Source organism: Mustela lutreola, chromosome 2 (assembly GCF_030435805.1).
Source record: "Mustela lutreola isolate mMusLut2 chromosome 2, mMusLut2.pri, whole genome shotgun sequence".
NCBI classification, from domain to species: domain Eukaryota; kingdom Metazoa; phylum Chordata; class Mammalia; order Carnivora; family Mustelidae; genus Mustela; species Mustela lutreola.
The window spans coordinates 18,372,783-18,387,836 of NC_081291.1; the positions used below are offsets into that span (position 1 = coordinate 18,372,783).

The 15,054-nt window shown below is 51.4% G+C and overlaps 1 protein-coding gene and 2 long non-coding RNA genes across 9 annotated transcripts; 1 reads left to right on the top strand and 2 right to left on the bottom strand.

The window, feature by feature from the left end:
- Positions 1-1,787: 1,787 nt before the first annotated feature.
- Positions 1,788-10,290, bottom strand: CCDC51 (coiled-coil domain containing 51). Of its 7 annotated transcripts, XM_059160813.1 has the most exons (5): positions 10,213-10,289; positions 5,666-5,788; positions 4,414-4,733; positions 3,247-3,411; positions 1,788-2,770 (listed from the first exon to the last, which is right to left on the bottom strand). In XM_059160813.1, the coding sequence occupies exons 3-5, from the start codon at positions 4,684-4,686 to the stop codon at positions 2,015-2,017; spliced, it is 1,194 nt and encodes a 397-aa protein (XP_059016796.1). In that variant the 5' UTR covers positions 4,687-4,733; positions 5,666-5,788; positions 10,213-10,289; the 3' UTR covers positions 1,788-2,014. The 7 variants fall into 7 exon arrangements, with proteins under 7 accessions (XP_059016796.1, XP_059016794.1, XP_059016798.1 ...); XM_059160811.1 differs by lacking the exon at positions 5,666-5,788 and having other exon boundaries at positions 10,213-10,290; XM_059160815.1 differs by lacking the exon at positions 5,666-5,788 and having other exon boundaries at positions 4,414-4,612; positions 10,213-10,282.
- Positions 10,291-10,317: 27 nt separating this feature from the next.
- On the top strand, positions 10,318-12,414 carry LOC131823892 (uncharacterized). Its single transcript, XR_009350698.1, has 4 exons — positions 10,318-10,443; positions 10,526-10,581; positions 10,664-10,751; positions 12,204-12,414. It is a non-coding gene; the product is annotated as an uncharacterized LOC131823892 (long non-coding RNA).
- Positions 12,266-15,048, bottom strand: LOC131823893 (uncharacterized). Its single transcript, XR_009350699.1, has 2 exons — positions 14,693-15,048; positions 12,266-12,796 (listed from the first exon to the last, which is right to left on the bottom strand). It is a non-coding gene; the product is annotated as an uncharacterized LOC131823893 (long non-coding RNA).
- Between the last annotated feature and the right edge of the window lie 6 nt (positions 15,049-15,054).

Genomic DNA, 15,054 nt, shown 5'->3' on the forward strand with positions numbered 1-15,054 from the left:
GCAAACGTACCTGGGCCTTTCTAGGGAGGAACCGCTGCACAGAGGCCCAGTTGTGCCCTCTGCCGGGCCCTTCACACACAGCCTGGCCTGCCCACTGCGAACTCAGGAGCCAGGACCTGGCCCATCCTTTGGCTCAAGCCACACTGGGATAGCCTCCTGGGAGGCAAAATCTGTCACACACACACATGTCACACACACACACACACATATCACCCCCATAGTCTCCACAGGCTAGGGAGAACCTCAACCAGGTCTAGGTTACCCACACTGGCTACTGTCCAAAGAGCCAACACCACAGGGGCTCTCCTGCCACCTGCCACCACCCTTCCCATCAAGAGTCTGCTTAACTTCCATCTACCCAACTCTGCCTTCCAATTTCTCTCTCACCAACTTCTCATGTCACTCCTTTCCTCCACCCCTACTTTGAGCACCTGGGTCCTTGCAGCAGCATAGCACACCCTTCCCAGTTCCCTTATCAATGGCCTCTGGCATCAGAGACCCCAGGCCCTCCACCCCACACACACACCCATCACCACCTCAGTCCCCTTGGCTTTCTGCCTGCGCAGCCTGTGAGGAGTGGGGGGAGCCTCCCACATACCTGGAATTCTCCCCTCTTGAAATCCATTCACTCAACTGCACACCCTTTAGGACCTACTTCACCCCACAGCACCCCTTATCTGTACACAGATATGACACCTCCTACCCCCATCGGGTGGGTGAACATCCCACAGAGGTCATTTCATCCCATGCCATCCTGAGGAACCATTACACAAAGAAAATAAGGTCAAGAAGGGAGTGACCAAATGACCAAGGCACCAGGTGCTCAGAGGCTCACAGCCCAAGCCTGGGAAGGGCACTGCACAGGAAACCCTACTGGCTTCACAGGCCCCTGCTGAGAGTGGGCTCCTTGCAGGCCCAGGCAAAAAAGTCCCAGCCCACAGGAGCCCCTCCCCACAGATCTACATACCTTCACCCGCTCAGGCTCAGAAAGGAGTGGCTCTTCCGGGCCTACAGGGAGGACAGAGTACTTCCTGGCTGTTCCTGTTTACTCAAGGACACACAAGGCCATCCATGGACACAACAAGGCCATCCATGGCTGTTTAGCCCAGGAGGTCAAAGTTTGCTTTTCTCTGAAAAGGGACTGGCCAGGGGTTTCCAGGCAGTCCACCCACCACCCAACCCAGCCCCATGCCCCCCACTGCACCTCCTAACTCTGGGAAGCCATTTAGTTCAGACTGCTGATGGGGTAAGCTCTGCCTGTGTACAGGCAGTCCGTAGGCTGGTATGGGAGGACATCTAGCTCTAGCAGAACACTGGGCTGCCCAAAGCTCTCTCTGCACAGGGACCCAGACTGGCTACCAATCTCTAATTATGTCCCCATCAATATTTATCAACCATTTCCCTGATCCCTACCCCCTTCCTTCTGATCGTCCCTCCAGTGTTAGAACCAGAAGGTTCTCCCCACCCCTGCAGAGAAAGTAATCCAGAAACGGCAGAAACCACAGTCAGCAGTGAGTGTACCAGATTCCACTCACTGGAACCCCCCAGGCTATCTGACACAGGAAGGTCAGGCAAGCAGAGGCCAGGCCAGGCAATCCAAAACAAATACCCAGGCCTCAAGGGTAAGTACATCCAATAGGGTCCTGAAGTGAGGATGAGACCAAGAGGAGGTGAGAGAGGAACTAACAGGGAGGGGTGGGGGGGATTACCGTAATTCCAGGACCAACCCTCAAATCCCAAATCTGTCTTGAACAAGAAAAACTCTGTCTGATGTAAATTGCTTTAAGTAACACAAACCCAAAGACATTTTAATTGGATATTAGCATAGAGTTTTGATAATTAACATAAGGAAGCATTTTCTAGAAAGCAAAGTATGCCCGCTGGTCAGCCACAGAGATGGTGCTCAGCCTCAGGGTGAGGCTGCGTGCACCCCAAAGGCTCACTTCATTGTTGAGATTCTCTAAATCCACAGCCACACCTATCCCCTCGGGGCCTCTGGAGGAGGGTCCAGGGGCTAGCTGGCCCTAAACAGCATGTAGAGCACAGGCAGCGTGGCCACAAATGTCACAGAGATGATCAGCGTGCTGTAGATGGTGTTCCTGTTGACCTGGGCTTCTAACCTCTGCTCCATGCCCGACAGTGCCAGGATCATGTTTCCCTGCTCCAGCAAGGAGCCTGGCAGAGCCCCATCTGCTGGCTCCACCAGGCCCGGATGCACCGCAGCCTCTGCAAGCTGAACCACCTCAGCCGTCTGGCTGAACGTCTTTTCCAAGCCATCAAGCCGCTCTCGTAAACCCTCTAGACAGGAACGGACCTGCCTGGAATGGCTGAGCTGCTCTTTCAAGGCGGCTGAAAGGACATCTGTGTCTCTGTCTCGGGTGGGGGAAGTACCTGCCTGGGCCCCAGGGCTCTGCCCGGGCCCAGCTCGTACCAGGCCCCTTAGGTCTACCATGAGGTCGTGGAGGTCCCTCTGCTGGAGGGAGTAGCTGGATGCCTGTTCTCGGATGGCCTCCTGGAGGCTCAGAGGGCCCTTCTGCGCCTCTAAGAGCAAGGCCTTCAGCTCCTGTAGCCGTACCCGATTCACATAGGTGGAGCCAGCCACGCCAATCAGGGCCCCCAGGACTGACCCAATGAGGGACCAGTTCTTGGTTCTCTCAGCTCGAGTGCGCTCCTTCTCGTGACTTTCCCGCACAGCCGCAGAGAAGAGGGAGAACTTCTCTCTCTCTGAGTCTTCGGCACGCAGATAGGTTGCACGAAGCCTCTTCTCCTCCTGCAGAAGCAAAAGCTGTGTTACACAGCAGCAAGGGGGCCCTGCAGCAGCAGCCACGAGCAGACGCTCCTGGGGCCCAACCTCAGCCCAGCATAGACCCCTGCTCCGTAAACCCGCTGGGTGACCGAAGGCAGAGTAAACCTGGTCAGGACAGGGAGCAAAGCAATGGCGGGTGGTCAAGATGAGCCGTACTACCTTCTAACCCAGCAGTGCTGGGTCTACAGAATGTCCTCTCTGGGCCAGTCCCTCCTCCATGGTGCTCCCTCCGTGGGACCCAGATTATACTGCCCTGGACTGCTAACTCCAGGACGAAGTTGGTGGATAGGGTCCAGAAGCCTGGGGCTCAGTGAGGAGGTTTACCTCCTCACCAGACCTCTGACCACAGGCTAGTGAGTGTTCCCACCCTGCCCCTCCATGACCTGCCAGGCCAGGGCCCCTGCCCGGAGAGGAGGGGCTGCCTCCCGAGCTGCCTGTACCTGCAGCATCCTGTGCTCCAGCGTAGCCAGTTCTAGGTACTGGTTATCCTCTCTGGAGACGCGGTCCAAGCGGTCCCTCACCTCCTTCAGCTTGGCCTGGTGAACTTCCAAGTCTTCCCGAGCCTCTCGGACAAGCCCTCGCGCCACCATGAACACTTTCTCTGCCTGCAGAGGGAACGAGGGAGGCCATTTGCGCTTCCCTCCATACCCACACAGGCTCAGCTCCGTGCCCAACAAGCTGTGGCTGAGGTGAGTGGGGTGTCGGTGCGAAAGGGTGGAAAGGAGTCCCTCAGACACAAAATCCTGGCTCACCCAGCAGTCCTCAAAGTGCAGCCCCGGGGCCACACCCATCAGAATCTGCAGATTTATCCATTCAAGTAGAAATAATGTGCTCCTGAGAAACTGGGAAATAAGGAACACTACACACAAAATCCAGCCAACTCTAGTCTGATGCAAACCATAAAGAAGTGGAACCCAGGTTCCTGAGCTGCTCCACGTACGTTATCTTAGCTGGATCTCACAACGAGGCAGGGCCGTGACCTCCATGTTCCATGTTACAGACCCAGAAACACCAGCTCAGCAAGGTCACGACCTCCAGGGGGAGAGACAGTAGGGTGCCTCAAAACCTCCCACCAACCCCAGATTCTTGCCTCTTCACTAGCCTGGTATGCACTAGGCAGGAGCAGGAACAGAGGTGACAGAAGGCGTTTCCACTACCACCAACGGCTGCCACAGGCAGTTCTTTCCAGCTCAGCGTATGATGCTGCCCTGGCCCTGGGCCTATACCTTCACCGGGGCTGTTCTAATTCCACACAGGGCTTTGAGGACACCGTAACGTCCTCAACAACCCCGAAGAGCCCGCGTGGGAAGTGTCCACTGGCCTAACACAATGGATATCAATGGCTGGAGACTGACCGGTACGCAGAAACCCGTTTTCAGGGTAGGAGAACATGGTTACACAGAGAGCTCCACCCCAGGTGGAGCTATCAAACCCAGGTGTCACGTGAGACACGAGTCAAATCCCTCTGTGAATAGTATTCGTTTGAGAAAAGGCAAATGCGGGCATGGCTTCCCAGGACCGTGTGGCTGGTGATGATCTGGCAGAAACCTCAGGCCACATTTCCCGAGTCAGAAGGCAGGGCCCAGCACCCCAACTTCCATCCTCACCTCAGTCACGTTTCCCTGGGCCTCGCGAACCTCATTGAGTCCGACAAACTCTTCATATCTGTCCCACCAGGTTGTGGCCGTGGAGGACGCTCGCTGCCGAATGTCGTGCCCCAGGGCTCTTCCCAGGGCGGTGAGGCGGTGGTACAGCCCCAGGGCCACCTCCTCAGGTCCTTTCTCTCTGGGCTGGCGAGGGCCTGGGCTGCAGAGAGTCCTGGTCATGAAGAGGTCCCTTCCAAGGAGGCCTCTCCGCACAAGCACGCAGCGCACACCCATGACGTGCCGAGTGGTAAATGCGGTGCTGCGCCTTTTCCTCAGGAGATCTGTGGTGGGGGGACGACAGACAGATCAGCTCCCAGCTGAGAAAGGCTGGGCCTGAGTCAGACTGTAGGGCCCAGAGGCAGTTCTGAACAAATATCAGTAGAGGAGTCCAAACTGAGCGTTACTCCGTTGTGCCGGGGGACTGCAGCCACTACAGCCATGGGTGCTCCCAGACAACTCAGGGGAGAACAGGGCAGGGAAGACGATATTTAGGAGATCATGCCTTCCACCTCCCTCAGACGCTCCCATTCCACCCACCTTCCCCACATCCCCCAGGTCTCTGTTGCGACTCTGATGAGAAGCCTGGTGCCCGGTTGTCTGCTAATGTCAAAGCAAATTCTCAAACCTGAGCTGTGCCCATGCTGACAAAACCCCACGGAGGTTCATAAAGACTCCCGGGAAACTGGAACTGAGGGGGGTTTCAGGGAAAGATCTCCGTAAAAGGCCATCAAAACCAACAGTCCAGGGGCACCTGGGTGGCTCAGTGGGTTAAAGCTTCTGCCTTCGGCTCAGGTCATGATCCTAGAGTCCTGGGATCGAGCCCCGCATTGGGCTTTCTGCTCTGCGGGGAGCCTGCTTCCCCCTCTCTCTCTCCCCGCCTCTCTGCAAACTTGTGATCTCTGTCTGTCAAGTAAATAAATAAAATCTTTAAAAAAAAAAAAAAAAAAAACAACAGTCCAGACACCAAGGGCCACAGCACTGGGGAAGCAGAGTTTTGCTCTATGTTCGAGGACACAGGTTGTTCATATCCCAAGGCAGAAAACTCCCTCCTCGGCAGTCCTCTGAAAAGGTAATTCCAGGAGAAAAAGGAAACAAAACAAAACGCCCAGATCTTTTTACAGAGGAGAGCTTTTCTTAGGTTCACATGAGCCCTTCTCCTATGTGCTCTGAGCCTAGGCTGTCCAGGCTCCCAGCTCCATGTCACAATCCTCACCTTCTGTAAGCTTTCTCCCGCCTCTCCAACCTCAGTCATGCTCTACAGGTTAGGTTTCTTTAATCTTTCTCTTTTCAACCTTGCTTTGATGCATGGGCCCCAATGACACCCACTTCTTGTTACCTAAAGAGCACAGGGAGACTCCCATTACCCAGTCAGTCCTTGCCTAAGCCCAGGAGCAGCCAGGACGCTGAGGACCCCCAGAGAGGCCAGGTCAGGTGACCCATGCTCCCAGCACACCTGGGCCAGCACTCCCTCCTCTGGCCAGCGCCCCCCCCCCGCCCCCAGCCCTCAAGTACTGACTCTGGCTGTAAGAGTGACACCTAGTGGCCAAACAACCAGGCCAGAGAGAAAAGCAGTAGGAGCTGTGGACAGAAGACTGGAGAAGCTCTAGGGATGAAGAAAGTGGCTTGTGGATGTAACGGAGATCAGCCCACAGCATCCCAGCCTCCTCCCTCTTGTGCTGCGCTTGGAGAAGCTCAGGCCTTCTAGAAAACAATTTGCCTGACTAGGGACATGCCTCCTGCCCAAAGCGGGTCTGAGCTGAGAGCCACAGAAGGGGACATTGCTGTGACACTGCTTCCAAGCTGGTGCCGCCCCCTAACTACCGGACCCCATCCCTAAGGCCTGAGAAAGCACACAACATCCATGACCCAGGGGTTGAGCTAGCCTGGGAGGCCTCAAGGCCAGCACCCACTGCACTGAGCTGTGACCCCACAATTCTGTGGGTGGACTCCAGAGCAAAGCAAAGCACACAGACTTGCAGCACCACCAAGCACAGCCCCGTCCTTTTCTGCAACTCACCAGAAAGGTGTCCACCTCAGCTGTCACTACTTCCTTTGCCCCCATTCTAACCTGATCTCATGCCACCTCAAGGCTGCTCCCTGCCCCTCCAACCCCACAAAATTTCTACCTTGCCGGATTCAGCAAGCGCTTCCCAGATTTCTTCTCCAAATCTCTGCAGCTTTCAACACCCTGTCTTTTTGAAGTCACTACCCCTCTCAGCTTCCTCCAACCTTCTCAGCCTCCTTTCTCAGCTCCTCCCCTACCAGCTGCCCACTCCTGGAAGCCAGGAGGGTCACCCAACCCTGGCAGCGATGACAGCTACGTCCTTCTGTCTGTCCTGGCTTCCTCCCTGCTGCTCAGAGCCATTGCTCACAACCTGAGGCTCTGTTAATTCATCATTGCATAGCCTTGGTTCAAGCCCCCCTGCACCCCCGACAGCTCCCATCTCACTTACTATGAACACCAGTCCCGCCAGTGGGCAATAAGCCCCGCTCCTCTTGACCGTCATCCCCTTCCCCCTCTCTGCCCCTGACCTCCGCTACAGGCACCCAAACACGCGAAGCCCAACCCTGCTGCTTCCTCCTCAGCTCCAGGCGGCTCACCCTGACTTCTAGGTCTTGGCTCAGACATCCACCTCATGGCAAAGCCTTCCTTGACCATTTCCTCCTGGGCCACCAGGTTTATCTGTCTCCATCAGACACATATTTGCCTTCTTCGCATGTTGCCAAGCCCCTCGCTACAACATAAGCTTGGTCACAGCAGAGACGTTGCTGTGTGAGGAAAGGACTCAAGTTGTTCCTCTGTTCCAGTCCCTCCTCTCACCCACCCAGCCTCTCCCGACTCAAACATCTCACAGGCCTTCAGTCAGCACAGGTAAGGTGTCCCTGCCAGAGGGGGCAAAGTGGAGAGGTATATGGGGTCATCTAAAACCTAAAAGGCAGCCGGTGTAGCTGGAAGACAGCAGAGGAAAGGAGAGTGGGCAGAGGAGAGGCTGAAGAGGTAAACAGAGGCCACTTTAACAAGGGTCTTGAGGGCCAAGTTCAGAACCTTGCCCATCCAAATCAATTCTCCAGTTCTACCCAGGTGACCGTCTCCTACCAACTGCCCATCCTAAGAACCTCCATCACCTGTACCTCTTCCTCACGTGCAGCTGATGACTTGCTTCATTTTTCACTAAGACAATACTTAAAAATTGGAAGACAATTTCTCTAATCTCCTACCGTACCTTCCCACCTGCCAGTGTCTGTCCAGTTTCCACCTTCTCTCTTGCTCTTCAGGATGAAGAATTCATGCTCTAGGAAGACCAAGCTGTGCCCCAGGTCCCGTGCGCCCTCCCCAGCTGACACTACTAATTGATCAAACATCCCTCCAGCAATAGCCCCACTTCTCTGCCCCTCTGTACAGCCAAACTCCTTGATGGATTGTGAGCACTTGCTCTCTCCAGTTCCTCTTCTCCCATCCTCTCTGAAAGCCCTCTCTGATGCAGCCCTCGAAACGACCATGCCACTGGAAATGCTCTTGTCCAGGTCACGTCCACATTACTAAATCCAGTGATCAGATCTCAATCCTCCTCTTACTTGGCCTATCAGTAGCCTGGGACTCATGCCACCTTTTTCCTCCTTGAAATACCTTCTACACTCGGCCCCACTCATCTCCTGAACCTCTCCACATAGAGTGCTGCAGGGCAGGGTCCTCGGACTCCTCTCTCATCCAGTCCCATGTCTTTAAAAGCCATCTACTAGAATGTTATTAAATTAATTATAGTGATGGTTGAACAACACTGTGAATACACTAAAACCACTGAACTGTACACATTAAATAAGTGAATTGTATGGTATGTAAGTTGTATCTCGATAAAACTATTACTTTTTTTAAAAAAGATTTTTATTTATTTATTTGACAGAGAGATCACAGGTAGACAGAGAGGCTGGCGGGGTGGGGGTGGGGGGTGAAGCAGGCTCCCTGCTGAGCAGAGAGCCTGATGCGGGGCTTGATCCCAGGACACTGAGACCATGACCCGAAGGTAGAGGCTTAACCCACTGAGCCATCCAGGTGCCCCAACTATTGCTTTTTTAAAAAAGTAATCTCTATATCCAACGTGGGAGTCAAACTCATGACTTTAAGATTAAGAGTCACACGTTCCACTGACTGAGCCAGCCAAGTGCCCCCCACCCTTCCCCCCTGCCAAAACCATTACTTTAAAAAACTATCAACTATGCTCTGATTTTTCCAGCCCAGACCTCTCCTGTAGATTCCAGGCTCGTTTACCTAGCTGCTTAATCCACATCTCTGCTTAGAAGACTGGGGATCTTAACTTCCCTTTCCAACTTGCCTTTTCCACAGCCTTCTCCATCTTGGTTGATGGAAACTTCAAGTCCAAATCAGACCAAAACCCTCAAATCACCCGACATCCTTCTCTCCCACCTCATATCCAATTCATTGGCAGATGCTACTTCCTTTCTAAAAACAAAATCCCCCCCCCTCTTATCCTTGCCACTGCTACCACCTTGTCCTAGTGACTAACATGTCTCCCTGCTTCTACTCTAGCCCCTACAGTCTATGGTGAACAAAGCAGTCAGTAGTCCTTTCAGAACACAACCCAGGCACCTGGGTGGCTCAGTGGGTTAAAGCCTCTGCCTTCGGCTCAGGTCATGATCTCAGCATCCTGGGACCGAGGCCCGAATCAGACTCTCTGCTCAGCGGGGAGCCTGCTTCCTTCTGTCTACCTGTGACCTCTGTCAAATAAATAAATAAAATCTTTAAAACACACACACACACACACACACACACACACCCAAACCATGTCTCTCTCTGCTCAAACTTTCCAATGGTTCCTCATCTATCTTAATGTAAAAGTCAAAATTCTTTCCATGGTCTCCAGGGAATCCACTTCCTGGGTCTCAATCTTCTCATTCTCCTCCAATCATATGGACCTTACTCCCCCTAGCTTTATTGACATATAAATGGTATATAGCACTGTGTAAGTTTAAGATACACACGCGATGACTCAATACACTTGACAGATATATAAATTGCTAAACGTGTACCACAATAAAGTTAGCTAGCACATCCTTCAGGTAATTACCATGCATGGACTTTCTTGGTGTTGCTGGAACACATGAGGCTATCCCCACAGCAGGATCTTCACATCAGCGGCTTGCTATCTGCAGTTTGCTCAGTTTGCTCCCTTCTCTTTTCCAAGTCCTGCTCAAATGTCCCTGCCATGCCCTCCCATCCCAGCACGCTACCCACTTTGTCTGCTTTATTTTTCTCCATGCACTTACGTACATGACCTGCGATATGTTTCACTTACTTACTTTGCTTAAGGGCTGTCTCACCCACTAGAATGTCAGCTCTGCCAGGGTAGGCATTGTTTTGTTCACTGCTGCATCCTCAGTGCCTATAATACTATCTGCATATAGTACATACTCAACAAAAAAGTACTAAATGAATTAACAGAATTTGCAAAAAGTCATAAGCCGGCTCTATGATAAAATCCAAACTCCTTCCGGTGGTTTCCAAAACTTTACGACCAGAGATCTAGCCCCCGCCCACATTTCTGTCACCTCCCTCCGATCTCTCTCCACCCACGCGTCCTTTCCTCGGTTCCAGGAACGCGCGGAACTTCACGGCTTCAGCACGCGCCCTTCGTTCTACCCCCAATGCTTTCCCCCTGCACGGTCCCAGGCCTAGCACCTTCCGGTTAAGCACCCCTCCTGGCTTCCGGACCCTCCTCCGGCAAGCCAACCCCGACCTCGTACCTGGCGACCCAACGCGGGAACTGCAACCCAGAGGGCCCGCCACTCAGTAGATCTCTGACCCTTTAATGCCCGCCCCCAGAGTTGCTTCCGGCAGCGGGAGGGAAGCTTCCTGACTAGGAGCCAATCAGAGGGCTCGCGTAGAAGTATAGGCGCCGGGGGTGGGAAGGGAAGCTCCGCTTCCGGTGGCAGGGTCTGGGGAAGGGGCGGCAGGCGCCATGTCCGGCCGCGAAGGTGAGTGTGCGGGGGTGGTGGCAGGGCAGAGAGGGACAGGGCCCGGTGGGGACTGAACTGAGCATGCTTGTGTCGCCCACAGGTGGCAAGAAGAAGCCCCTGAAGCAGCCCAAGAAACAGGCCAAGGAGATGGACGAGGTGAGGGCGAGCGCGGAGGCGTGGGTGGGTGCGGAGGGACTGGGAAATTTGCCTGGCGTGAACCCTGTCTGCCTCTCCCTAGGAAGATAAGGCATTCAAGCAGAAACAGAAGGAGGAGCAGAAGAAACTCGAGGAGCTAAAAGCGAAGGCCGCGGGGAAGGGTCCCCTGGGTAAGTGAGGGCCGAGTAGAGTGAGCTCAAGCTGGGCTAACGCTCTGAGCATCAATCAGCCTGGTCCATTTCCTGCCTCATTGGTGAGGTCCTCGCGTCCGCTACGGCGGACCGACCCCGCCAGGCTTCGATTCGCAGCAGCGGGAAGGGGAGGGAGCCAGACCAGCTTTGGAAATGAAATCCCTTTTCTTCCAGGCAGTCTGGTCTGTCTCTGGGGAAGCGGCAGAAATGGAAATACCGAAATTCATGTACCTTAGACACAAAGTCGTAGAGTTGAATTTCCAAATATTGTCCGCTAGTTCTTGCCCCAAATTCGTATTTCACTGTTTTTGCTTAAAACATTTCTTGACTTCATCGCTCATATTGTTAATTCTAGTAAATTCTTTTGCATCCTGAGTCTTCACTTACGGGTGCGCCTGAACATAGAGCCCAAGCTTCTTAATGTGTTATTGTGCTATATGCTTTTTTAATCTAATTCCCCCACCAACCATTCTGCCTCTTTTCATTATGTAGAAAGAATCGCTTACATATCAAAAGATTTTTCAAGCCCAACAGCCCAAATACTTTTCTGTGCTTCATAGATGCTGTTTACATTCGTCAAACTAGTTAACAGTTTCTTCTGTAGTTATTTGTGCCCTATGGGACCACTCAGCCACCCCGTGCCCTGGTGGAGGCTAGAATGGTGGGAGTGTTGTTGTCCAGGGCTTCGCAAGGCTTCTATTCCAGTGCATTTGGTTTGATTCACAGTGCTGAGATCTAGGTATTGTGATTCCTTTTTGGATCGTGAGGTATTTTGTACTTTCCTTTAATCTGTGATTGTGTATAGGGATAATGTCAGTCTTTAGTGAAATCCTATACTACTTGTTTTTCACTCATTAAGCTCTCATTTTTTAAAGGTTCATTTTGTCAGACATTTAGGATCTTCATTATTGCGTTAGGCATATTTAATTTTGTAACTATTTTTTAAGTTATTTATGTGTGCCAAATAGTCAAATGTAAATTGAATAAAATAAAGATACTGAATAACCACACCCCAGGATCATAATCTAGTAATGTGTAATGTGGCAGTTGAGAAAGTGGAATTGGACATCAGACTGCCCAAGGTGGAATCTTGGATTTGTTGTAGACCAGCCTATATCTTTGAACAACACCTCCCTGAGATTTCATTATTTGGAAAATGGGTTGATGGGGGATGGGGATTAAATGAGCCAGTGTGTGAAATATTTAATAGTGTAGGTCGAGGCCAGTGCACAGCCATTATTTGTGCCCCTGCCTCATCCTCATTCAAGTATTATCCCACATAGACTGTTGGTAAAGCCCTGTGCGTGCTTGTATCAAAAAGATTATCCGGCACAAGAGCTGAGCCTTTCTAGGATCCATATCAGACCCCCAGCACTTCTGCCATAAAGAGTATATTTTTCCTTAGCTGAGACTTTTTTTTTCCTTTTGCAGCCACAGGTGGAATTAAGAAATCTGGCAAAAAGTAAGCTGTTCTTGTGCCCGAGGCAATGATGATCCTTAATTCCATTCCTGTTTAAACATCTGGATTCCCTGTCATGGCATCTGTTGCTATCTATAGCTGGAATGAAGTGTTGTCTTAGATCCTGTTGTACATTTAAGAATAAACTTTTGTAAAAAAAAAAAATAAAACAATCATACAGTGGCTCATATTCTCTTTATTTTTTGTCACTCAGTCATTTCTGTGTTAGTTCTGAGGTCAGAGTGAAACTAGCCAGGAATCCTGCCAATGTGTGCTCTTCAGTCTTGGTTCTATCCTGAACTCCGTGTCACCTGGAATTAAACCAATGCATTTGAAGTGGTTATTGTTTTTGTATCATTGTATGCCTGATGGAATATATTACATGAGGTTAATGAACGAATTTGTACTTTTGGGGAGGAAAAAAGTTCTCTTTCTATGAGGACATCCATGTTGCAATGATACAGTCCATTTGTTGTAATGGGATTATTCGTCTTTCAAGTCAGGTGTCCACTAATTACATGCTGCACGTGTACCAGAGGGCAATTCCTGTTGTCAAGGAACTTCTCTGTTATGGGAGAGAAGCAACATTAATACATACAATATGCATTATAAAGGGAATAAAATAGGAAAGGAGAAAGATTCTGAAAGTTCCTAAGAACCTAGCTTACTCTGAAGCCTCCAGGTCTGCATTTACACTAGGGATTCAGAAAGGTCCTTCCTAGGTTCCCATGCTTTAAACCCCACATTTGACCCATCAGCAAATTAAATATGGCCTCTGCATACTTCCTCCAGTATCACCCCCCACACACCCCATTCTGACCTAAAATCCCTCACCTGGGTTATTGTGGTCACATCCACATTTATCTTCCTGTCCCCTACCCTTTCTCCCCTACAGTTTAACCTTCATTCAGGCTGCAGAGTGTCCCTGCTAAACCACAAAGTTACACTTTGTCTCTTCTTGGCTCAGAACTCAGTGGCTTCTTAGGGCAAAATTGAGTCCCCACAATGACCAGTCAGGCATGTGGCTGCCACTCCCTACCTTCTGATACCATTCATCCCCTGATCATCTTGAGCCACAGTGGTCTACATTGTAAGCAAGCTGGCTCACTGTTCTTACTAACTCTTCCTTCTGCCTGTCACTTGTGTATTCTGGAGACTGCCTCTCTTCCTTTAGAGAATTCAAACATCACAGTAGTGAGCTTTTCCCTTACCACTGTCTATAAAGTGGTGGTCCCAGTTGTCTGTTACCTTTATTTTTTTCTCTTTATATTTGTTGATGATCACCTTTGACTCCAGGAGGAGTAAACTGGAGGAGGCAGAGGCTAAATGCATATATATTGGAACAATTCAGTGGCACAAGTCTGGATTTCCCCTCCAAGCTCTTCATATCACTGGAAATTATGCTAATAGTGCTCATCTTTCTCTAATAGCCTGTTTTCAAGAAGGGCTCTAGAACTAGTCAGATTTTGCTAAGTCAAAACTGGAAAAGGTTTTTTAATAGATTGAAGCCCGTTTTATGACTAAGGTACTTGATATTAATAAGGGGGGGCCCTCCTTGGTCCACTTCTGGAAAGTTGCACAGCCAGCACACTCTGGACTTCTGGCATTCCCTGTGGGGCTGAGAAGAACTCCCAAGATCAAGTGCCAGCACGCTGTGCTGAGAACAACCCCCAAGATCCAGCACAACACCACGCCGCTGCCTGCTACTCTGGTGGAACCTAATCCTTCCTGACAAACGAAGGACAATCCTTTCTTCACAAGACCAGAGACCTGCCATAATTAAGAAAAGTGTTCAACATTTGGGCCTACTGAGGGAACCTACTAGTTGTCTCAAAAACTAAACTCTGATATTCAAGATCTACACCCCGACAACCATCTCCCCTTCATTCACTGTTTCCATAAACATTCATAGGACACTTAAAACCTAAGTTTGGTACTGAGTGTGCAACAGTAGAGTCTTACCTCTGTTACTCTCTAACACCCTGTACCCGCTAACTGTCCTGCACACTACTGCTCCCCAATAATACCCTGTCAGGTGCCCAAGTCCTGCTCCTCTTTGAAGGCTTAACCTCTCTTTGCCACAAGGAACACCTACCTGGCATTTGTGTGGCTTCCATGTCAGTGTTGTATTCTCGTCTGAGGAGACTTGTATGCCAGTCTCCTTGCTAAGTCAGTCACTCCCACTCAAACTGGAGGGCAGCCCAGGTGCCACTTTCAAGGGGCAAGGGTCAAGAGGTCTCTTGACCTCCTGAGCCTCCTCGTCCATTTATGACCTGCGCTTAAGACAAAACCGCTCAGGCGCTCTCAGAGAAATGAATGAATGCCAACAGCCTGAAGAGTTAGTTCCCACACTCTCCAAAACAGGCACACTCTTCTCAGGATCACCCCTTCTCTGTGACCTTTCTTCTCCAGACCTATCTCAAATACACACACTCAAAACATTAACTCTTCTCAAAGATACCTCCTCACAAAAGTTGTATTCATACTCCGTCCAACTCCACTCTCCCAGACGCCTCCTCAAGAGGACCTCTGGGTATGTGAGAGGTGAGTCCGGCGGGAGGAAAACAGCGAAGTCATAGAGACCAAACCCCTGAACGCTGCCTGTCACGATTCACAAGTGTACGTGTGAATGTCAGGGCAGACTCCACCGCGGCTGCGCGGAGGGGGCGCAGAGCCACCGGCGCTGTAAGGCTGGTAAGGCTCGGCCCCGCCCCTTGGTAACGTGGACCGCGCAGCACACATCCCGCCGAAGACCCACGGAGACCCACGGAGACCCAGCCACCGGTACCACAGCGCCCAGCAGAGATGGACTGGGGGGCGGGA